The sequence below is a fragment of the Quercus robur genome, chromosome 8, assembly GCF_932294415.1.
Source record: "Quercus robur chromosome 8, dhQueRobu3.1, whole genome shotgun sequence".
NCBI classification, from domain to species: Eukaryota; Viridiplantae; Streptophyta; class Magnoliopsida; order Fagales; family Fagaceae; genus Quercus; species Quercus robur.
The window spans coordinates 6277254-6302163 of NC_065541.1; the positions used below are offsets into that span (position 1 = coordinate 6277254).

Below are 24910 nucleotides of genomic sequence, written 5' to 3' on the forward strand. Positions count from 1 at the left end.
TTGGTAAATAGTACATTTTTAGGAAAAATTTGGTGACTAGAATGCGTTTGAACTTATTTAGTTAGTTAGACTATTTTTGGAACTCAAGTTTAGCAAACTCGAGTTCCAACCCAAAATCAACTTTACTACGCTTGAGGTCCAACCAATATAAGTCTGACGTGGAATTGAAAAAAAAAAAAAAAAAAAAACCGCATGGAACTCGAGTTTATTAAACTCGAGTTCTAGCCAATTAAAAGTTTACCTAAATGAAACTTGAGTTTAGTAAACTTGAGTTCTAATCAGGCAAATTTTTTTAGAATGGAACCCGAGTATGGTAAACTCGAGTTCTAGGCTAGAGAACTTTTTTACTTTTTGATTTTTCACAACTCATATCTCTCTCTCTCTTCCTCCAGTCTCTCTCACTCACACAGTACGACATTTCTCACTCTCGCTCTCCTCCCTCACTCTGACTCGTCTTCCTCAATCCCTTGTCTCCCTTAGTCTCGTGGCTCTCTCAATGCCTCCTCTCTCTATCTCTTATATTTGCTCCACCATCATGTCTTCCTTTTGCTCTTGCTCATCAGACGACAGCCTCTCCAGAAAACGTCTCTTGTAAATTCAGCAAGTTACCAACGCTTTGACAAGGAAATGAACTAAACTAAGGATGCTAGGTATAACAATAGTCGATACTAATAAACTATGCCACAAAGTTCAAAGGCACTAGAAGTAGAGATATTGGTAGATGTTCACGTGGGGTGTCCAATGCTTGTCTACAAAAAATATGAAAACATAGATACATCATAAATATGGCATCATTTAGTTCAACTACATGTTTTTTTTGCACATTTTCTAATTATGGGAGCACTGAAAAATATATAAGGAAGAGAGGGAGTGAGAATAACAAGAGTATAATACCTTTCTCTTGCATAAGGTAGCTTCAAAATAATAGGCCCAAAATATGTTAAGAGCTAAATATACCAACCAAATACTTTACCTAGGATAATTGAATGCATGTGTTGCTTACCTAGTTTCGAACATGACTTCTTGTTGATGCACAAATCACATTCGGACATCTTTTGCGGTTATGGCCCTCTTCATGACACACTCCACATTTCAGCTTGGGTTGATTCTCCCTCCAATCCATCTCAGTCCTTGTTCTTGTTGTCATAGGTTGACCTTTGTCTCACAACATATTAGGGTTAAAGTACAACTTTGGGCCAACAACCTCCCACCACAATGACTTATCCTTGGGCACACAAAAATCATGTGAATAAGTGGCAAGTTGTTCTTGTAAACTATAACAAGGGTCAATATACTCCATTGCATTGATATATTCTCTGATACAAACTACAATTACATGTTAACAAGGGATCTTATAGATTTCCCATTTGCCACAAGTACACGTGTTATCCTGTAACCTTACTTTATGACTATGGTTTCCCCCTTTAGAGCTGTGTGGATTATAGGTTGTGCAAACTTGATATACACCATTTTGCTGGTGAAATGACCTCACATAATGTTTGAGCCCTTTTTTGTAATTTGCTTCATAGGTCTCCATGGCATAACTGCTAAACTTTTGACCATGTACGAGATCACCCAATATTTTAGTGTGCCGATTATTGAAATAGGCAACAAGTTTGCACCAAATGTAGTCAACCAATGTAGATATTGATAGTCCACGTGCACCTTTAAGAACTCCATTGAAACACTCCGATATATTGGTAGTCATTGCCCCATAACAGCGTCCATGATCATGTGACAGTGTCCACATCTCCAAATCCTCCTTCATTAAATATAAGTATGGCTTTTTTTTTTTCTCTGTATTGGGATTCTTATTGAATTTGAGTTCAACTTCCTTAAGGCAGTTCAATATTTTATCAAGTTTGTGAGCTTAAGTAGCATATCCTGCTTTCAAGGCTAGAGACTTTAAGAATGGGTCCTTAAATTGAGTGTTGAAGTTGCTAGCCACGTGTCTAATGCAAAATCGATGATATACCGATACATAATCATGGGGCCACTGTGCAATGGATGATATGATAGCTCTATGTCGGTTGGATATTATGCAAATGTCGAACTTGGGTACCACATCTTGTATCACGATTCGTAGGTAAGATAAAAACCATCCCCAACTAGCCCCCATCTCATCATCCACAACCGCAAAGGCAAGCGGAAAAATCTCATTGTTTGCATCAGTTGCCATTGCAATCAACAACTTTCCTTTATATTTTCCATAAAGATGAGTTTCATTAATACTAATTACTGGCCTACAATGTGCGAATCCAGCAATGGAAGGAGCGAAAGCCTAAAACACATACTTGAATATAACAATACCTAGTGTGTCCCCATTGATCGACTGATAAGACACTTGTGTACTCGGATTGCTGTCCTTATGTGTTAACAACAACTTCTGCAACTTTTGGTACAACTCTTCCCAATTCCCATGTATGTTTGCAATGGCCTTTTGTTTTACATCTCATATCTTGTAGTACGATATTTTGTGCTGAAACCTTTCCTTCATCAAGTTTTGGAGATCTTTTATTTTGCAAGTATGATCTTCAAGTACATATTTATGAAGTTCTTAAGCAAGAAAATTTGAATCCATCATTCTACCATCTTTGTTCACCCCAACTGATGGACAAGTGTGAGGACCGCTGTATACTGTGATGGCCTATAGTCCGTTAAGTTTCCGTTGCGAGAATGCTCGGACTTTCCATGCACATGAGTCGTTCACGCACTTCACACATAATCTCTGCTAGTTGGACCACTCAATTATATAACTTTTGTTGTTGTCCATAGAGTACACTATTAATGCCTGCCTCACCGCCTCTTTATTAGGGAAAATCAACCTTTTGCTAAAATTCATTACCCGCACCCAACTTGATGAAAATGGTATCTCAACATTTGAAGGAACCACTATATTATCCCATATTTTTGCATGGAATGACGGGCCATGAGCTTCGTAGGAAGGGACTATATCCGTAACATGTTGTACACCTATATCATTATGAAACTCCATAGCATCATCATCATCATGATCATCCACGACATCATTATGAACATTGTTAGCATTTTCATAGTGATCAACATACTCGTGGAAGTCATCTCTTTCAATCATCTCTTCATACTCATCTCTACCCCCCCCCCCTAAGAGATTGAATACATTCTTATTGATAACTAGATCCGCAAACCTCTATTGGAGTTGGTGTCTCGTGACATGGTAGTGTATAACCCCCAACTGTGGTGCACAAGGTAAGAGTTAAATGACCATCCTTATGTAATGATGGTAATTCTTCCCCTCCACCACCTTCCAAAGTTGTTTGTTGCACATCTTCACTGCCAACTTCTGTACGAGGCTCCACACTTATATAAAACTCAACAACTTTTAACTGGGGCGTAGAGTTTATCTTGTCAAACATAATCTTAACATGCTTATTTTCTTTTATTTCAATAGATGTGAAGACAATGCGGTCACTGAAAACTGCATGAGGAGCACGATATATAATTTTTATGTCATGAAACTGACAGTCCAAATCCAGCTCTTTCATAATTTTCTTTTCCAACTTCTTCAAATTGATCTCCCATAGTTTTTTTAGCTAAATAATCTCTAACTTTTTACCAGACTCTTCATGCGTCACTCCATGAGTCACATCACTACAGAGCTCCCCACCATAATATAGATATAAATCAATTAAACTCATTACAAGCCTATTCAAAGTCAAATAAGTTTAATAAAAGTTATGACAAATATAACACTTTTATCCGATATGAAATATAAAATAATGTCTCCATGGGAATATAAAGATAACATTGTATAGTCCTCTAAAAAATTATAAACAATTGAAATTTTATTATTTCCAAGCAAATATAAAATATAATACTGTATGGTTAACCAAGTAAAAATAACATTGTATGGTCCAACAAATATAACATTGGAGATAATATTTTTGAAATTTCCAAGCAAATTTTTATTAAAGATAGCATTGTATGATTAATCAAGCAAATATAAAACATTGTCTCCAAGTAAATATAAATATTTGAATTTTTAAATTCAAGCAATTTTTATATGGTCACTAACCTTTAAAAATTAAAACTCGTTAAACCTTACAAATAACAACCCATTACAAATAACAACACATTGCAAATAATAACATGTTACCCATACACATTACAAATAACAACCCATTACAAAGAAAACCCCATTACATATTGCAAAGAACAAATAACAACCAATTACAAATACAAAAAATAAATAAATAAAACATTACAATTACAAACAACACATTACTCATAAACACAATAAAAGTGGTATGTGTATATATATCTACCAAATGAAAACTTATATTAACCAGGTTTAACCAAAAAAAAAATTAAAAATTAAAAGGTTCAAATATTTACCTACAATTGAAGAAGAAGGAAGCTTTTAATTTTGTAGAATGATAAATGAAAGTTGTTGGCTATGAAGTAAACCAAAAGGGTTTTGGGCGTGGGAGAGAGTTGGGACAGGCACTATCTGTGAGAGTTTGCATCTGTGAGAATTCTAAGTGATTTGTGAGTTAAAAACAGAGACAGATGGGGTAGGTGTGAAATTAATTGGAACTCAAGTTTACTATACTCAAGTTCCATTCAAAAAAGAACTCGAGTTCCACGCTGGTAAATTTTATGTCATGGAACTTGAATTTAGCAAACTTGAGTTCCATCTAGGTAAATTTTTTTTAACGGGCTGGAACTCGAGTTTGATAAACTTGAGTTCCACATGGTCTTTTTATTTTATTTTATTTATTTATTCCACGTTAGACTTATATTGGTCGGACCTTGGGTGTAGTAAAGTCGATTTTGGGTTAGAACTCGAGTTTGCCAAATTCTAGTTCCAAAAATAGTCTAACTAATTAAATAGGTTCAAACGCAAGCTAGTCACCGTATTTTTTCCTAAAAATGTACTATTTACCAAATTTTGCCAGTAGTATGCTTTTATTGTTTTGGATAAAAGTTGGTGCCTTTTAAAGTGGAGTTGGTCTGATTCTTCGAATGATTAGTTGCTGAAAATTGAAAATTGATCAAATTAGTTGATCATGGTGTTGTGTGAATTGTAGAGCAATGTTGTGTTGTGTGCATAGCACGTGTTTTCTGTGTATGTGCCTCTTTTTATTTGTTCAATTATTTGTTTATTTGTCATTTGTCATTAAAATTTGGAAAATGAGTTTTTCACACTCTTTGATTTTATACAATGAAAGGGAAATTATTCTGACATTTAGTATGAATTTTATTATTGATGATTTATGAGATTTAAATGAATGTTGAGTTCTCTTTTAATAGATAATTGTATTGTAATGTATTAAGAAACAACTATTTTGTGTCATTTTATTTGTAAATAGTTTGTTAATACTAAATGGATACATATTTGGATTTTCATGATTTTTTTTGGTGTTTATACTTCGCCCCCCTCTCAGTCAAACTCGCAGCTCTGTCTCTATTCCACCAACCATGGAGCAGATTGCGAATCTTTTGGATTGCATTTCATGGAGTGGGGTTGGTCCGGGGTTAATGGATGCAGCTACTAAAGTTGCTTTACATTCAACCCAAAAAAAAAAAAAAAAAAGTTGCTTTACAAGTGGGAAAACCAGTGGGTGGAGTATAGACTTGTAAGTGGACTATGAAATTTATGGATTCTAATGCCAGGATTTAGAAATTCTTATTGGTTGTTCCAAGAGTGTCACGCACTAAGAAAATTTATGAATATTGTGAATTTATGAAATGCTTTGCGATTTTGTTGAATGTGCAATAAGGTTCAGTAGGGAGTTTGGTTTTATTGTTTGACAGGAAAGAAAAGAGAGAACAACGTTATGAACTCTTACACTAGCTTGGGGGTGGAGTCGTGTATTTGCATTCTTCAAGGATGTGACCTGGTCATCGTCATTATCTGCAAGCACTAGAGTTGAGAAGAGAGGCAAGTTCATGTTGGAAACATGCTTTTCCCATTGACTGTGCATAGCCTTTTCTTATGATCTTACACCGTCCATGGAGCAGACTCTGAATCTTTTCGATTGCACTTCATGGAGTGGGTTGGTTCTGGGCTAATGGATGCTACAACTAAAGATGCTTTACAAGCATGAAAACCAGTGGGTGGATTTAAGATTGGCAAAGAAGCTGGTGAATGGACAGCCTCAAATTTTCATCCGTATCAAGCTTCAGAAACTTACCTTACTTGCAGGTAATACTATCGTTGCTGCTATATCACCAGATTTTGATACTTTTCACTTGCATGAATTGCTTTTTAATAGTGCAGGAGGAATTTTTCTGATAGAACTGATTGTAGTTGCTCTTCCCGTTTGTATTGGTACTCTAGATGAGGTTTTGAAGTTAAGATATTAGCATTCATTCAACTGGAACGGATAGGGTCAGAGCTTCATGTTCCCTTCCTTTAGTGAACTATGACTGTGGTACATTGTCCAAGGAGAGATTGAATCTATGGACGGTTTGCAGCAGTAACTCAGAGGCTTTGGCTTATTTAGCAGAATTTAATTTATCTCCTTCTTAGTGACAACGTAGATGTGAAACTGAACTGCAAAGAATTCTTGGGGCAGTTTCTTCATAATTCTTGCAGTTGACAACCAGATTGATTGTTATTAGATTCGTTTTAAATCCATTTGATTTATGTGCAATAGATGTAATTTCGTGAAGAATGTTGCTCACTAAAAACCATTCCGAGATTTGGAAATGGATACTTTGATATATCTTTGGAGTGTGAACAAATATCTTAAATTCCTGGTTCATGATCTGTACTTCGTCACATTTCAGCTTGGAATCAGTCAACTGAATCTGGTTACAAATCAAGAAATTGGCTTTTACAGTTAATTTTATGATCCAGTAAAAATGAGTCTCACCTATTGCTTTCTTTAATTAGTGAGCAGCCAGAAATTGCCGTTGTTGATTTTCTAATTTACTTGCTGATGTGTATTCATTCTTTGTACCTTATGCTGCTTTTTACTTGGTTATGTTTTGCAGGTACTTTGGAACTATGAAATGGTTAACATTTATTTATTTTTAATATCAAACAAACCATGAACAATATGGTTATAGGATAAAATAGAATGTGGCAATTACATGTCAATTAATCAGGAATGGCCTGTGAGAAGGATGAATATTACACCCATCTCCATGAACAATACTTTGCTAATGAAAAAACTTAAATTGTTATTTTTTATGCTTTTTTTTCCCCCTCTTAAATAAATGAAGTGATGCTTTGCATTGTCAATAATGGAATAATGCTAAATATGAATTAAGGCTCTCTAAAGTAACAAATAGCTAGCGATACTGGTGCCTTGTCGTATAGTAAAGAAAGTGATGCTAAGTTTGGAAATTCATGTTTAGTATAGGATGTTGTGTTTGTTGATGATTAGGGTTGATTTTATTTTCTTAGCATTTCAATTTGTGGCTCTATGCAGGCTTTGGTATCTGGGAAGCTAGCTCGAGTTGAAGTTGTTACTGAGGGGAGTGCTTGCTACAGTTGCTCATGTCCCTATTGATGCAAATGCCTTGTGGTGATCCCTGATAATACCACGATTGGGAATTTATATTTGGAATGTGTTTCCAATGAGCAGAGTTCTGTGACCAATGACTTTCTAATATTCCTGCAATGATCTCCAACGTTTACATTATTGACTAGTGAGGGAAAATATACACCATGGACCATTTGATAGCAGCTAGACAAACTTAGGTATTGATTCAAAGCTGTGTACAAGGATGATTGAAATCATTTTATCAAGTGAAGTTGAATGAATTAATTCTATTATAGCAATTATTATGGTCTACAGTAATGTCAAGAAGAAATACGTTTGCCTGACAGTGTTACGTACCAGCTGCCATATCAGATTGTGTTACGTACCAGCTGCCATATCAGATTTGGTTCTTACTTTTGAATTTGCTTAGGAGTTTATCTTTATCTTAGCTATTGATTGTTATCTAATATTTCAAGTATTTGTTATTTATTGGGATAACAATTGCCTTTATCCTTATCAAATTAGTAGGCTAGATTGTAGGAATTGTTTCTATCGTTTAGGTGTTGGATTTGTTTTATACGTTCAGTTGTAAGCCTATATAAGGCCTATTATGATTAATAATGAGGGAGGAGAATATTTTAGTAAAAATCAAGCTTTGCTTGTTAAGGAGGTCTCGGTTATCCCTCGAAGTATAACCATAAATTTCCTCTTGTCTACTGTTTTATTTCTGAAAATCCTTAGATCTAACCATAGCCCCTCAAGGGAAAAGAGGATCGGCACGCGGCCATGGAGGGGGTCGTATCAAATTGGTATCAGAGCAGGTTATGGCTGAGGATCGTGTGGACAGATTGGAAGGTGAGGTTAACAACTTGACTTCCATGGTTTCGGAACAACAGAAGATGATGAAGGAGATACAGGAAATGCTTGCTGCACTGCATACTCGTTTTGACAACCTTTCGAGTAATCATAGTAGTGAGAGTTCTCACAAGCATGGTGAGGGGGAAAGGTCTTCAGGTAGATTCAACTCTGGACCATCCGGCTCACATGGTGCTGTCATTCCAAGGGTGACAAAACTAGATTTCCCACGCTTCAACGGAAATGAAGATCCAACTAGTTGGATCTGCCGTGCAGAGCAATTTTTTGAATTCCAAAATATTGCTGAGGAAGAAAAAATTTCATTGGCTGCCTACCATTTGGAGGGGGAAGCACAATTATGGTATCAATTACTAAAGGAAGAAGAGAGAGTGATCACTTGGCCTCTCCTCAAAGAAGGCTTGTACACACGTTATGGCCCAACAGAGTTTGATGACTTCTTTGGTGATCTAACGAAGCTTAGGCAAATGGGATCTGTGAGAGAGTATCAAAGCCAATTTGAAAGATTGCTTAGCAGAGTAGGAAAATTACCACCAGCACAACAAGTGGGTTGCTTCATTAGTGGCCTTAAAGAACATCTACGAATTGATGTTCAAGCCCTTAAACCAGCTTCCTTATCTGCTGCAGTGGGCTTAGCTCGCCTCTATGAAGCCAAGTCCCAACTTCAACATCAACAACCTCCATCTAAAGAAAATGAAGAGCTTTTGCCTCTATCTCTTAGCAAAGTGAGTCCTACTACTAAGACTATCAAGAAACTTACACCTACTGAACTCAAAGAGAGGCGAGACAAGGGCTTGTGCTTTAATTGTGATGAAAAATTTGCACCAGGACATCAATGTAAGAAGCTATTTTTTATTGAGGTGGGTTGGCCGGATGAGCATGGAGAAGGATCCCTTGAGGACACGGGATGATTTTAAGGGGAAGGGAGTGTTACGTACCAGCTGCCATATCAGATTGTGTTACGTACCAGCTGCCATATCAGATTTGGTTCTTGCTTTTGAATTTGCTTAGGAGTTTATCTTTATCTTAGCTATTGATTGTTATCTAATATTTCAAGTATTTGTTATTTATTGGGATAACAATTGCCTTTATCCTTATCAAATTAGTAGGCTAGATTGTAGGAATTGTTTCTATCGTTTAGGTGTTGGATTTGTTTTTTACGTTCAGTTGTAAGCCTATATAAGGCCTATTATGATTAATAATGAGGGAGGAGAATATTTTAGTAAAAATCAAGCTTTGCTTGTTAAGGAGGTCTCGGTTATCCCTCGAAGTATAACCATAAATTTCCTCTTGTCTACTATTTTATTTCTGAAAATCCTTAGATCTAACCATAGCCCCTCAAGGGAAAAGAGGATCGGCACGCGGCCGTGGATGGGGTCGTATCAGACAAATTTGAGTAGTTAGTTAATTTTACTGTGAATAAGACTCTTAGGGCATCATTGTAGAAGGATATTAACAATGAATGCTCCTCATCTTCCTTGGCTTTGCCTTCTAATCTCTAACTTTTGAGCTATTACAGACAAGAAAATTTTTTGAAAATCAACCAAGTTCTTCCTTTTAATCTCTTAACTTTTGAGCCATTGTGAACTAGGAAGACTTGAAATCAACCTGTTGGCGTGCCTAAAATATTTGGATATGCAATAATGTGAATATGTTGTTTATTATTAACTGGTCTCACTCTCCTATTATACATCAAATGCAAATCATTTTAAAGGACAACAGTCACAAGACAAAGGACTCAATGCATTGCATGACTAAATGAACATACCAACCAAAATTTCCATTGTTATTAAGCAACTAGCGAAAGCAAGCATAATTCTTCAACATTGATAATATTATTATAACCACAAACACATAATAATTCAAAAATAAAACTCGTTATTGTGGCTCTTAATGTCCATCCTTGATCCTCCATCATCCAGAGGCCTAATGTCCACACCAACAAAACTCTTTTTGTCTTTGTGTGTGTGTGTGTGTGTTCATGCTATTGTTTGTGACTATCCTTTGTGATAGTGGGATGAGACATCTGTATATGTATTACAATGCCAAATATCTGTCTCAGTTTTTAGATTGATACCCAAGGTAATTGGATTAGAGTTTTTGGGCATCAAATGAGTTAGTGTGACCTAGAGTCTTGACTTGGCTGTTTCTCTCCCCTTCTATCCAATGTTCAAGCAGCCCTATGCAGCTATATTTCCCCAGAAAAGTTCCCTCAAAAGGTGTGCCTTCTGAATTTAAGAGGATAACAATGAACTGGAGTAGTAACACAAGAGAAGGACTAAGCACATCTCTGTTTGTAAGGATAATGACATTTTTGTTTCATACTTTTCAAGACAACAATATTTATCTCATTCAAAGGGAAGATGTTAACTGCAATTATTTCAGTTAGACGATCAATTGTGAGGCAATAAGTTATTTAATGAATTTTCGACCCAAATTCACATGAATGATTAAAATTTAAGACTATTTTGTAAAGAAAACAGGGATTGCCAAACTAAATTGAAAACACAACTTCAGTATAAACGCATTTTACATAGAAATTGTGTTTTTGGAAACTTGATTTCATGGTAAAATTTGAATTTTCAATGCTTAAATAAGAGGCTATTCTAGTTGGAAAGGTACTTTGATGAACCAAATGAGAAATAATCAACCGTGGAACAAGCCTCTCAATCTGCCCCAAATCTTTGGTAACATCTATCACTGTTAGCATTTTCTCTATATCTTCCTCAGTACATGTCAAGGCAAGGACCAATACAACTTGATTTGGACTTGGCGAAAGTGTTTTAGTTGAGATCCTATTGTGGATTGGTATGATTGACTGAGGAGGGTGGTAGTGTTTGAATGCTTTGATGAGGTTGGTTTCAAAAGCTGCATACAGTTGTGGTCATTTTGGGTTGTGAATTTCAGTACATGGATCAAATTTTTGCTTTGCTACCATATTTGATGCAGTACAAGGTTTGTAAACTTGTCTAGGGATTTATAAAGAGCATAACAAACCTAGGGCTTCACCACTTAAGGTTGCTTGAAATCACCACCAAGTTAGAGAAAAATTTCAATTCAACATTATCTATTATCAAATTCACCATACCACAATGTTTTGCCTTTTTTTTTTTGGAGCCTTTTGAAGTAGGACCTCCAAAGCTAGAATCAAGAAGGAAAGAAACAAAACAGTCAATTAAATATAATTCAGAAATAAAATCAGCATTCAAACCAAATAAAATTCAAATAAAATATATCCTATTCTCAATCCTCCATCATCAAGGGGCCTAGTGTTTGCACCAACAACACTTGCCTTTTTGGTTAACTGTATTGGTTCTATTGTGACTATCCTTTGTGATTGTGGGATAAGGCATCTGGATATGTTTTACAATGCCAACTATCTGTCTTAGCATAGATTGATACCCAAGGCAATTGGATTAGAGTTTTTGCACATCAAATGAGTTAGTGTGAGTGCGTGACCTAGAGTTTTTTCTTTGATATATCTCTCCACTACTGTACAAAGTTCAAGCAGCCCTATGCAACCATATTTCTACAGCACAGTTCCATCAGAAGGTGACTTTTGAATTTAAGAGGATAACAATGAACTGGAGCAGTAAAAGTAGAGAAGGATTAAGCACATCTCTGTTAGGATAATGACATTTTTGTTTCATACTTTTTAGGACAACAATATTTATCTCATTCAAAGGGAAGGTGTTGACTGCAATTATACCAATTAGAAGATCAATAAGTTATTTAATGAATTTTCAACCCAAATTCACATGATTGATTAAAATTTAAGACTATTTTGCAAAAAGAAAAAGGTTTGCCAAATAAATTGAGAAATCATATATATTCTGGAAAAAGAAAATTTACAAACCAACTAAACAATGCAAAAGTCTTTTTTTCCCTCAACAAGCCACTATACATAGCCAGTTACTAAGACCATGAACTACTTAGTTTGCATTCCTTTTATTCAAAAAAAAGAACAATTATCAAACTCCTTTGCCAATAACAACCTATCCTCCAGTTCTTATAGCATCAATACATACCTAAAGGGTCTGCCATAATGATATCTTTCTGAAATTTCATCTCTTTAGAATGTAAATGCTCCAAAAAAATAGCCTGAACTACTACTGCTATTGGTGAAACCCACAGAATTTTCATGACCCAACAAACTTTTAATTTACCTTCCCAATGACAGGTTAAAACTGCCATAGAAGCTCTGTCATCATTCAGTTGCATCACAATTAAACTTCAAGAGGCCTTTCAGAGGCTTCGTTCACTGCTTGGATTTCATCACTAGAAGCATTCCTTTTCAATGATGCAGAAGCATGCTCTTCAACACTCTCAAGAAGCTTTAAATTTTGCAAATTTCCCCCAAGCACTTCACCCGTTTGTGTGAACCTGTGTGATTGTGAAATACCATTAGCTGATCTCATAGAGAATTCTCCTTTATTACTTAAGATGCATACCAGTTTATTAGGCCTGCTTCTTAGTAGCAATGGGGATTTAATAATGTCATTAAATGGCTCTCCATCAAATTAGCTTTTTTAACTTTTCTAAATTCCATCCATGGCCATTTGTTTGAAAATCAAGTGAGTAAATTTTGTTTGTTGTCATGCCTAAATCATTTGGATATGCAATAATGTGAATCTGTTTATGTATAACATATGATTGGATGAAATCAAGTGAGAAAATAATTAGTGATGGAACGAACCTCTCAATTCGCCTGAGTTGTTTGGTGACATCAACCATAGTTGGCCTTCTTTGTGGATCTTCCTCTGTGCATGTCAAGCCAAGGTCTGCCACAGCCTGTAATTGGTACTGTAAACTAGCACCTCCTTCAGCCAAGATTGCAGGGTCCACAATCTCGTTTATGCAACTACCTTGAGCACTGTTATGTATGTATGCTACTAAACTAGAATCTTTACCAATTGTCAATCGGGATATTTTAAAAGAATCCTCTCCAGTTAAAAGTTCTAGAAGAAACCGACCAAAATCATATACATCAGCTTTCTCAGTTACCTTGCCTGTTGCTTTAAACTCGGGGGCGCAGAAACCTAAATATCGAATGCCACCAAAACCTTCCACGTCAGCTTCACCTTCGGGAATTGATACAGAAAAATGAAAGCCGGTCAATTTGGGAACATCATTTTCATCTAATAAGATACAGCGCATGGAGATCCACATGTGGATGACAGGTCTAGGGAAGGCAGTATGGAGATAAGAAAGAGCATGAGCAATCTGCCTTGCAATCTTTAACCTTCTCTCCCACTCCATCGGCTCATGTTGTAGTTCAGTAACACGGGAGACAAAAATTCGATCAGAAAGGAAACCATTGGCGGCAAATTCAAACACCAGAATGGGAGATGGAGTGTGGAGACAACAGCCTATGGGCTTTAATACATTGCTGTGACCACTCATTTGTGCAGAAATCACTAAATCATTGATGACTAAATCGGGCGAACCATGTAAACGCTTAATGAGAACAATTCGTCCTTCAAGAGAACCCTTGTACCAACCGACCAGATAATATGCCAGATGTTCAGAAGAAAAGTTGTTGGTTGATTGGCGGAGCTGTTGAAGGGAGAAGGTACGGATGGGAATAGGCTTGGCATTGCAAGAGGCAATCAGCTTCTCAAGTAACTTGCTTCCATTCTCATAAAACGCTCTCTCTCTTTGCTTTCTTTTATTAAAGAAATGATCGGTGAACCAACTCCAGCGCATAATTTCTTGAATGTGGAACGTCCTTCCTTGCTCTCTTTTGTTTCTGCTCTACTAATCTGCTAGCGAGGGATGGAGGCTCGGCTGTATGACAATGAGGGCATTTTTATTGTAAATTCATTTCATTTGAGGAGGGATGTTTCATCGAAAGTAAAGAAAAAGTAAAGTGGAGCTTTCCTCCTCTTTAGCCTTTTTCGGAATTTCAAAAAAGAAAGTACAGGTTTTGCTTTTCACATTAGCCGATCAAGGCCCATACCGTGTGTTGACTCGGGTGGGCCCCACGGCTTCACATTAGTCGGTGATTTTAAATTTGTCATCTACATTCCACGCATCTCTCTCCTTTTTTTATTTTTTATTTTATAAAGTGCAAGTGCAGCTGAATTCCTCGCATTATCATTATTATTTTTTGGGAATTTCAAAAGGAAAGTGCAGCTTTTGCTTGTCACATTTGAAAAAATTATTAAATATTTTGAGAGTGTCGTAAATATGTATTTCTCTTTTTTGTATGAATTTTGAATTTCACTTTAAATTTAATTAATGGGACTTATAATTATGTGAGAAAAAGGATCGAGAGTATTTAATAATTACCTCTTTTGGCAGCTTTTATGTTTGGATTTACAATTTTAACTAAATAAATATGAATAAAGCTTAAATACAAAATTGGTTATCACTTTACGTTTTAACTTTACCTAATATATTTTTAGTGGAAGTGAATTTTGACAAATTTACAACTGGATTACATCTTCTTTTTATATACTTCATACTTGCAAATTTTCTAGAAAATTAAAGATTAATAGCTATGTCATTAGTAAATTGTTTAAATTGCAATTGTTTGTAGTTTAAAATTATGCATAAAATATAAGATTATAGATCATCTTGTAAATAATATCCTATTGATACAAAATTTGACATATTTATTAAAAACGTAAAGAACATGCAATTCAACGATTAGATTTTCAAAATTTGTAATAATATTTATTTTATTGAGAAAGATTGTAGTCTAAAACTACAATCAGTTTTGTAACTAAATTTTATCTAATAAATATATATTAGATATGAACTCGATCTACTCTAAGAGCCAACATATTTATTTTCACCAAGTTTTATCTCTTTAAGAGCATCTTTAATAGAATAGCCAAAGTCATTTTTTGGAATGCACACCAAAAAAATCAGCTCTAACAGTCTCTTTAAAATACAAACTTTTTCAAATTTTTTTTTAGAGTTACTATAGTAGCTCTCTTGAAGAAGAGAGTACTGTAGCGATTACTATAGCAACTCTAAACATTTTTCTCACTAAAAATAATCTACACTCGAATAAATCTAAATAAAAAAATTTAGCACAGTAATTTAAAATTTTAGCATTTATTTCAACCTCAAAGGCTAAAAAGATACCAAAACACAATCAGAGCAAAATGCAAAATGCAATTGAATCACAGAACACAATCTTTCTCATAAAACTAATGAAGTTAGAACAAATATTAAAAAAAAAATAAAAAATTGACCCATCTAGGCTGTATGAGGTTAGCGAGAGGATGATGACAAGTGGTGGAGGCAAAGTAGGCAATGGAGGACGAAGACTATTTCTCTCTCCCTTGGTGAAGCACAGTGGTGATTACCCTTCTGTGTGATGAGAAGATGAATGAAATGTTTTAGTGTTTTTAGTGTGTGTTTGGTAAAAATTATTTTTGCCAACTTATTTTACTATTCAGCTTCTTTTTGTTACTATTCATGAGTTCCAGTACACTTTTTTGTACTATTCATGGGTCTCACTGTATTATTTCAGCTAAATTTTATCTTTATTTATAGTACTTTTAGCAAAAAGTTTTCAATTTCAGCAAAATAAGCAAATCCCAAACAAACCTTTAGTCCAAAAGAAAGAGAGAGATAGCTAGAGATAGAGGTAGATGAAGAGGTAGAAAATTAAAAGCAAAAATGAAGATAAAGAGGAGAAGTGGGGATACGTGTGAGGAGGAAAATAAGAGAGAAAAGAAAAGAAAACAAGAAACGTATGAGAGATAAGGAAAAATAAAATAAAATTGAGAAATGCTACTACAACATTTTCAAAAATCTTAAATAAGCGAATCCCAAACAGACCCTTAGTCCAAGAGAAAGAGAGAGATAGCTAGAGATAGAGGTATTTCAAAATGATTATTACATTCATGGCAGTGGTGATGGTGGCTTTGATTTGAGTTTGGGTTTGGGTTGATGAGTTTTTTGTTGAAAGTTTGATTTTGGGTTCTAAGTTGTTGAGTTTTCCATTGAAGGTTTGATTTTAGGTTTGGATTGATTTTCCTTTGTTTTTGGTTGATTTTGTGAGTGGAATATCATGGGTTGTGGTGGTGGTGATTGAGTGGTGGTTAGGCGGTGTTGAGAGTATGTGAGGGAAGAGAGACTGATGAGAGCAAGGGTGAGAGAAAAAATTAATAAAATAGTAATATACACATCTACAGGAACCATGCAAATATGCACGGTTACTATAACAAATGTGTATATTTACACAACTATAGCCAGACTGATGCAGAGCGGATTTAGGAAATATTATGTAAATTTTGCATCTTTTTCTATTTTGTACAATTTTGCACCCATTGATGTAAGTGCTCTTAGGGATGATAAACTAATCTATAACTATATTATTTGATTTTAATGTTCTTTTTTTTAGAAATATATTGGATTAATATTTTGAGAATTCAAATATATATGTATATTCCTCCATATGTTTATATTTCTAATAGAGTATAGGTCCAAAATTTTGTTTAGAGAAAACAAGAATTATTTTAGCTTTTGCTTTTGTGAGAGAGAGAGAGAGAGAGAGAGAGAGAGAGAGAGAGAGAGAGAGAGAGAGAGAGAGAGAGAGAGAGAGAGTTCATTGAGTGCATTTGGGATTTAAATGTCATGAGGGTTGTCATTCCATTTTTTTAGTTAAACTTTTTCCTCGACACCACTTGTGAACGTAGATCTAAGGTCAATCCACATAAAATTTGTGTGCATCACATGTATTTGTTTTCCATTTTTTATTTATTTTAAGTTTGCATAAATCCATTATATTTAGAGTGTGTTATGGAGGTAGCATTTTTTTTTTTCAAATTGTGTTTATCAAAACATATGGTATTTGGTAATTTTTATGTTAAATTTGTTACAAAAAGCTAAAAGATGGATTATTTTCAAAAAATGTTGAGGCAACCAAAAAAAAAAAAAAAAAAAACCTAGTTTGACAACAATACTTTTTGCTTTCTATATTTTGGTCATATTTATAATTTGGTCTTTAAGTTTTTATAACTTTATTTTGATCTCTATATTTTTAAACTTGTTGTCCTTTTGGTCCCTATTATCATCTCATTTACAAAGAATGTCTAAGTAGTAAATGGACTTATTTACAAAAAATGCTTAAGTAATAAATGGAATGCACTACTAGTTTGAAATAACTTTTTTTTTTTTTTTTTGTAAGTGAGATGATGTCGGGATCAAAATATCAGTAAGTTTAAAAATATAAGAAAAAAAGAATGAAGTTATAAAAAATTGAGGACCAAATTAAAAACATGACCAAAATATAGGACCATAAAATAAATAAATAAAAGCTAATACTATAGAAACCAGTGGGGCCCTCCAAAGTCAACACACAGTATGGATTGGCTTTGAAGGGCTAATGTGAGGAAAATTATTGGGTACTCTCAGAGTACCATAAGTGTGTACTATATCCTTTCACATAACTGTGGGTCTCATTAATTAAATTTATGGTGAGACCTACAATTCATGTGAGAGGGGGAAGTATGCATAGAACTCGACATTACTAATGTCGAGTTCCACCTGTGACTCGAGTTTGTTAAAATGAGTTTCAAAATAGAGACATTTTGCTACATAATTTATAAATTAAGGGCAAATGCCCATTTTCCTGAATTAATTTTGACCTAATTTTTCTATTAACTGTCCATAACCATATTTAAATTTTGAAACTAAAACTTGATTGTAGTTTGAAAGCCCACTAGGAACTAGATATGTTTATGAGCACCTATGCCTAACAATAATTGTGTTGACCTCTTCGTACCCTATTATCCGCACTTCTATTCTTATTCTCTTAAAGTAAAGAGGGATTTTTTCATTTTCTTAACGTAATGTTTAGTTAGGCTTAAGCTAATTGGATCCTAGTTGAGTAAATTGAAGAATGCACTAAGGTGATTTTTCATATTGCTTGTAGTGGATTTAGTTTATGAAAAAAAAAACTTGATTTTGTTTGTTTATTTAGCAAATGAGCCAAGCTCAAGTCAAGGTTAGAATCGACTACTAAATAACCAAAATTCAAACACAATAATGTTCTTGTGAATAAACTCGTAAGTGTAGACTTTTACATCAAGTCAAAAGAATCTTCTTTACTTTATTTTCCCCCCAAAATTATTATTATTTACCGTTTTATTGTATCATTCCTTGCCTCTATTAGCCAAATCAGCTGTGATGCTGGCTGTGATACGTGGACCATTAATCCCAAATGGGTGGAGACTTATCTAGTCATGATGTGGTTGTGTGATTCTTGTTTTTAATCTACCGACTTGTTAGGTTTCATATAACATTCGTCCTTGATGGTGAATTATAGTATACTGTGATTTATCCAAAAAAAAAATAATAATAATAATAATAATTGTATAATGTCAAATTTTGTAAATGGACTTTGATTTTCTGCTTTTCGCTGTGTGTTTCTAAAACATTCAAGAAGACAATTGGGCCTAATTGGAATAAGCTTGAATTTCCTAGGACAAAAAGCCCATATCCAGGCTGTTTGTGAGGGCTGTAGATTTTAAAAAACACAGCAGGCCTTCCTAAAGCCCAGTCGCCCAGAAATTCAAGAATTTGGTCCTTCTAATGAAAAAAAAAAGGGTCTTAGATCACCCTTTCACCCACAGAAGGTGATCACTGTGGCATTTTTATTTTATTTTATTAAAAAAAATATTGAAATCCAATATTTTTGACATGGCCAAGCAACATGTAAATGGTATCCATATGAAAATCAATAATGTTTTTCACAAAAAAGATAAAAAGAAATCCATTGCTTCTTTTTTTTTTTTTTCCTTTTTTTTTTATCCATTCCTTATTCCATTTTTAGATTGGATAAACAAGATTAAAAGAACCCAGCCAGTTGGTTTAAACCAAAGGCCGATCACATTATTTGATTGATTTAAATCAGCAAACTGTGAAGAGTCTTATAACTCAAACTAATTAGCACCTCATGATGTTTCAACAGAGAACCAACATTAAATCCTCCACCCCCAATTCTTGAATGATTAAAAAAAAAATCAGGCAGCCTACTAGCATAAACTTTTGAAGGTTTTCGATGCTTTACTCAAGTAATGATTTCTGTTTGCCACATCCAAACCCTTTCTAAAATCCTTTTTTTCTTTTTCTTTTTTTCTCCTTTGAAGGTTGTTGGTAATTTACTTGACTGTTATTAAATGATGCTCCAAAACTATGAATGGGATCTTTCATTCACATTTTTCCCCATCAAGAACGTATTATAAAACTTTTGGACTCTCAAATTTGGAGCATCTTATTTTCAATTCATAGGGTTCAACAAGTAATTGATATTTCACGATCAAGAGCGTAGTACTATTTTTCGTACTGATTCTTATATATCGTATTAACAATTAAAAGATGGTTCATGGTTGTGAGAAGAAATCTCTATTTGATAAGACTTCTTCCTATACCTAAGAATTTCATTGGACCCAGAAATGATACATTGTAACTCTTTTGGCTCTTCCAATATCAATAGGTTGTGTTTTGCTCTTGTATCTTCCAAAAGGAAAAAAGATCTCTAAGGGCTGTTTCTTGGATCCAAAAGAGAGTACTTGGGCTCTATTTGACTAGACTTCTTCCTATACCTATAAAACATTGTTTAAAGATTATGTTAACTTTTAAATCTTGCAGATATCATATAAATGTTCTCCCAGATGGTAGCAGGTACACTGAAAATTTCAGACGAGTTAAATGTGCACTCCACCTTGAATCTTAGATGTTATGTACTCTTTTGACAAAAAGGATAGTGAATGCACAGACAATGCTTCAATCTCAAATTTCACCCCTTTTTGCAGCATCAACTCTAGTTCCAACCTTTCAAGATAAAGTAAAACTTCAGAATCTGTGTAGTCCAGGCAAACAAGGATAACAGAAGAATGACAGGTTATTTCACAGAATTTTACCTCCATCTTGGGACTTCTCTTTGCAGGTAGCATCTATTTAGCATAGCTTCAGCTTTCTTCTTGTCTGGCAGGAATATCAAGAACCTTGGCAGAAGACTACGAACATAAGAAAGCCAATCTGAAACATTACAAGTATCATCTCTCACCTTCTGCTGTCAGAGGAAGGAAACATTGCTGTGGAAGACAGTATTTCTCAGAATCCGAAGGAAAAACTCCAAGCCAGCATACCTCTGGGCAACGCAGTTGCTTTGCATCATAGGCCATTTGCTAACAAAATAGAAGCGTAAGAGAAAAAAAAAATACTTGTCAACTTTTCAAAAAAATTGGAAATTTACATGGTTCTTAGAGTTTCATATACACGGTCCTAGACTCCTAGCTGCCAGTATATATGTTGTTTAGCTTGCTCAAGTGGATGATAAATAAACAACAATATCATTAACAATTTAATAAACCTAACCATTGAACCAAACCGATATGTGGTCAGAATGTCGAAGCCATATGGATCACAATCGACCAAACAATAGGTAGGTAGACACAACTTTTCAATGAGCAGCCGCAAAAACCTATTGGTACAAATGCATATATTCACAGAAATCCCAAATAGATACATGAAAACAAAATGATAAGTGATATATATGGCAATATGATGAGAAACATTGTAAAATAAAAGTGAAAGTTTTCACCTTCTGGTGGGGATATCTGGATAGCCTCTTCCCTGTGGAAAAAATGGTCAAAAAGGATTTTGAAATGCCTAATGACTTAAGGAAGAGCTTACAGTGATGACAATGCAACGTTTTGCATTGCAGAAGTGGTCATTAGCTAATCGCTCAAATACTGCACATCATTAATAATTTAGTCAAAAGGAAGAATGTTAGAACTTAGAAGTTGCGCTTCCTATAAGTATTACCAGTATAATTGCTTACCTGATTCCTTCTCCACAACTAGAATGTAGTCAGCAACACTAATGATGTCTACATGCAAGAATTAGGAAAATTTCAATGATCTACTATACAATAAAAAATCCTTGCACCTAATGCATAGGAAAAAAAAAAAAAAATCTTATTGCCAATGCCTGCATCAATTATAAATATAGATTGGTCTAAATTGTCCTGCATATTATCTTAGTAATTGGATTCCTTATTATTATTATTATTATTTTTTTATTTTATTTTATTTTTATTTTTTACTTGAAGAAAGGTCTGCCTTGTTGGAGTCCAATGGTACATAAACTGAGGGTAGAATCGGTAGATCTGAAAATTTTATGATCACTGGAAATAATTAGTTCGGCATATAGAAATTATTGGCTATGCCTAATGAATGCCATATATCCAAAAATTTATAAACTACTCATGTTGATAATCATTCAATTAAACGTATATTACATTTCAGTGGCTATAAAAATCCTATGACATGAGTGGCTATAATAATCCTATGACATGGAAAGATATGATAAATTCACCCAGTAACACATATATGCTATTGACAAACAACACTTTTGAGTACGATCTTAGAAAGAGAATTCAGACAAAAAAATTATGATTGTCTACTTATCTTAAAAGGACTGAGTGTGATCTCAAATACCTATCCATTGCCTACAGAAACCTGCCAAAAGAGACAAGATATAAATGTCCCAATAAGTGTAAGTTCCTTGTAACTGACAACAAAGTGACAGAGGTTTTACAAAAATTTGAGGCTAGTGCAGCCATGCACTTGGAAATTTTTTAAGCATTCCCCCAATTTGTTCGGTTTAAACCACAAAGGCTTTATACACTCCAGCAGAACCAAAAAACGAATTAGCAATATTCAGGTGAAAAAGAAAGCATAAGGAAAAACACCTACCACATTTAGATTGTGGCAACTGCATTGCATAAGGATGCATATGTCATTGATTGCCCGGTCTACAACTGACTGTTCTGGATTGCAGAATAAGCAGAAGATATTTAAGAAAGCAATGTCATTTAAGCAGACCAGGACTGAAATCTATGGAAGAAAACAAAATACTATCTAATTTTAAGTTCAGATTTCTCCGAAATATCTAAGTGCTGAATAATGCCCTTCAAAATAACTGACAATGTTGACAAATGGAGACCTAAGCACAATCAAAGATATCAAATTATCTCTCATAAAGTTCTCCCCATGATGATGCTTGTGACTTTCTTTAACATAAAGTGATTGCACAAAGTATAAATATATATATTTTAAGTGATTGCACAAAGTATAAATTAAGGGCAGATACTCAAATTTGTTCCACTGAACATGCATTTTTCAGATTCCTATCACAGTAATAGGGAAACTTGAATATAAATCTCACAAACGCAAGATTACAAGATCTAAAATTTTAAGTTATAAAAAGAAATATCATTTGAAATTGGGACTGAAGCTTAATTCAGATTTACCTGAAAATACAGATGGATGCATGTAATATATATCTCTCTTGGACCCATGCCGGTTTTCTTGCAGAAGTTGCTGAACAATCAATAGCACTCTTAGCAGGATATCTGAAATAGAATTCAATAACTCATCAATAGTTGGATAGTATTCCATACAATTGAGGACTCATTGTAAGGTTCTCATAAGTGGTTAAGGTCAAAACCCACTCACCAAGCCTATGCACATGGTTTTCCCTTTGAAGTGTGAGAATTTCCTTCCCATTTGGCAAAACAGAGCTGCAACAGCTGCATACAACAATAAAAATTAAACCTCAGTACCAAAATTTTGGGGATCAGCAAAGTTGCATACAACAATAGTAACATTTTCAACTACATCCCAATCATGCTAGATGAATTTAACGACAAACGCTAGTTACCTCACCTTAAAGGTCTGGCTTGCATCCAATGCACTGGATGCACCGCATACAAGAGATGGACACATGGCACGTCTATCTCATGTTCACAAGCCAAATCTTGTGAAGCAGAGTCACAAACTAGATGTGCGACATATAAAAAGATGCGGCGTGTTTATCTTGTGTCTAATGTGCAAAGACACTAGATGCAGGCCAAACCAAATCTCAAGCAATAGACAAACAATAGATGCACCACATATAAAGAGATGGACATGTGGCGCATCCATCTCCCATCCATTGCACAAAGGCATTGGATGCAAGCCAAATCCTATGCATTCAATGAACACTAGAATATAAAGAGATGGACACGTGGCACGTCCATTGATCTCACATCAAAATGTGCAAAGGCATTGGACCCTAGCCAAATCCGGTTCATTTGATGAACGCCACGTGGCGCATCCATCTTGTGTCCAGTGCTGTAATCACAACTTCCTAGTGGTGCCTGTGGTCCCAACTTCCTAGTGTTAAATGTGTTATTTTCTCCAACTAAAACCTTAGGTCCGATACTATTTGCTATAACCAGCCTTCATAGCCAAATAACAGTTGCATTGTGATTAGCCTACTATTAAAATTCATTAATTTTGATAAAAAGTTAAAAACAACAAAAAATAATAATCACTATTTTTCCATAGAGCAATAACCAAATTCTCATCTAAACCTACAAATTCCTTCATGCATATCTCATTTTAACCATAATTAGAAATTCTACAAAACAGTGGTGTTTGATATTTGAATCAATTTTCAAAAACCTAAATACGATCATCAATCACTAATAATAATAATAATAATAATTACTATTTTGCTAAAGTGTAATAACCAAATTCTCATCTAAACCTACAATTCCTTCACGCATATTTCGGATAAAAAAAAAAATCAAGGAACAAGATTTTTTTTACAAAAACTCGCAATTAGGAGCTAAAAATGTGTGAATTTTTCAAAAACTAGGAAGATACTCTACAAAACGGTGCCGTTTTGAACTTCAAATCAAAATTTCGAAACCTAAATACGATCATCAATGTAATTGAAAGAGAAGCAAACGAACCAGTTTGCGTGAGGATTCGTGCAGTGAACTCTGAACCGATCGACGAGAATGATCGGTGACCGTCCGATGCTCAGATCTTGTACTATTGCCCGAGTGAACTCTGAAAATTCATAGAACTATAAATTATAAGAATTTGAATTGTTGATTACAGTGTGATTGAAGAATGTAAATGTATTTCAATGCGTTTTTTTGAATTGGAAAATGAATTTTTTAACCTCTGATTTTTCGTAACAAATCGCAGCGCTGTGAGCTCCCACGGTTTCCCTCCATTTTTTCTTTCTGTGACTGTGAATACGATTTTTTCAAATTTTAGATTTTCATTTTCTGGATATATATATATATATATATATATATATATATATAGAGGTAGGTTCCAACCCGGAATCATGGTGTAAAAAAGTCAGGTTGACCCGGTTTTGAACTTGGTTACTTAGGCCCTGTTTGGATTAGGGGTGTTTTGAGTCATATGACTGAATTCTCATAACTGAGTTTGAGAATTACGTGGGACCCACACAATTTTGAGTGTTTGGCTTGATTTTCTCTCCCTGTTTTCATCACTCAAACTCAGTTTGGGTTGAGTGAGAGTGATGAAAACCGGAAACAACAAAATGTTGTTTTTTGTTTCTGAGTTACATAACTCAGTGGCACTAAGGTAAATTTTCGGACTCTGTGGGACCCATTTCTTCTGTGTTGTCAAGTCAGTTCAGAGCTGCTATTTGATATTACCGTTGCTCCCTCAAAAACCATTTCTCACTTCCCTCAAAATATTTTAGCCAAAATTTTCCCCCTTTTC

At 34.6% G+C, this 24910-nt stretch overlaps 2 protein-coding genes and 1 long non-coding RNA gene across 7 annotated transcripts in view; 1 reads left to right on the top strand and 2 right to left on the bottom strand.

Annotated features, from left to right (window-relative positions):
* Positions 1-24431, bottom strand: part of LOC126694339 (meiotic recombination protein SPO11-1-like) — a 39419-nt gene extending 14988 nt beyond the window's left edge. The window contains exon 1 of the mRNA XM_050390575.1: positions 24333-24431. Within this exon, the coding sequence (XP_050246532.1) occupies positions 24333-24387 (55 nt within the window). The 5' untranslated portion in view covers positions 24388-24431. The remainder of the gene's footprint in view (positions 1-24332) is intronic.
* Positions 5274-7821, top strand: LOC126694341 (uncharacterized). The gene is made up of 2 exons (XR_007645739.1): positions 5274-6187; positions 7422-7821. It is a non-coding gene; the product is annotated as an uncharacterized LOC126694341 (long non-coding RNA).
* LOC126694336 (meiotic recombination protein SPO11-1-like) lies at positions 19700-21774 on the bottom strand. 5 transcript variants are annotated; one of them, XM_050390571.1, is made up of 7 exons: positions 21157-21774; positions 20917-20948; positions 20691-20796; positions 20380-20500; positions 20234-20297; positions 20035-20144; positions 19700-19915 (listed from the first exon to the last, which is right to left on the bottom strand). In XM_050390571.1, exons 3-7 carry the CDS (start codon positions 20691-20693, stop codon positions 19890-19892), a joined length of 324 nt encoding a protein of 107 aa, XP_050246528.1. In that variant the 5' UTR covers positions 20694-20796; positions 20917-20948; positions 21157-21774; the 3' UTR covers positions 19700-19889. The 5 variants fall into 5 exon arrangements, 4 of the variants coding, with proteins under 4 accessions (XP_050246528.1, XP_050246527.1, XP_050246530.1 ...); XM_050390570.1 differs by having other exon boundaries at positions 20917-21067; XM_050390573.1 differs by lacking the exon at positions 20691-20796.
* Positions 24432-24910: the final 479 nt, after the last annotated feature.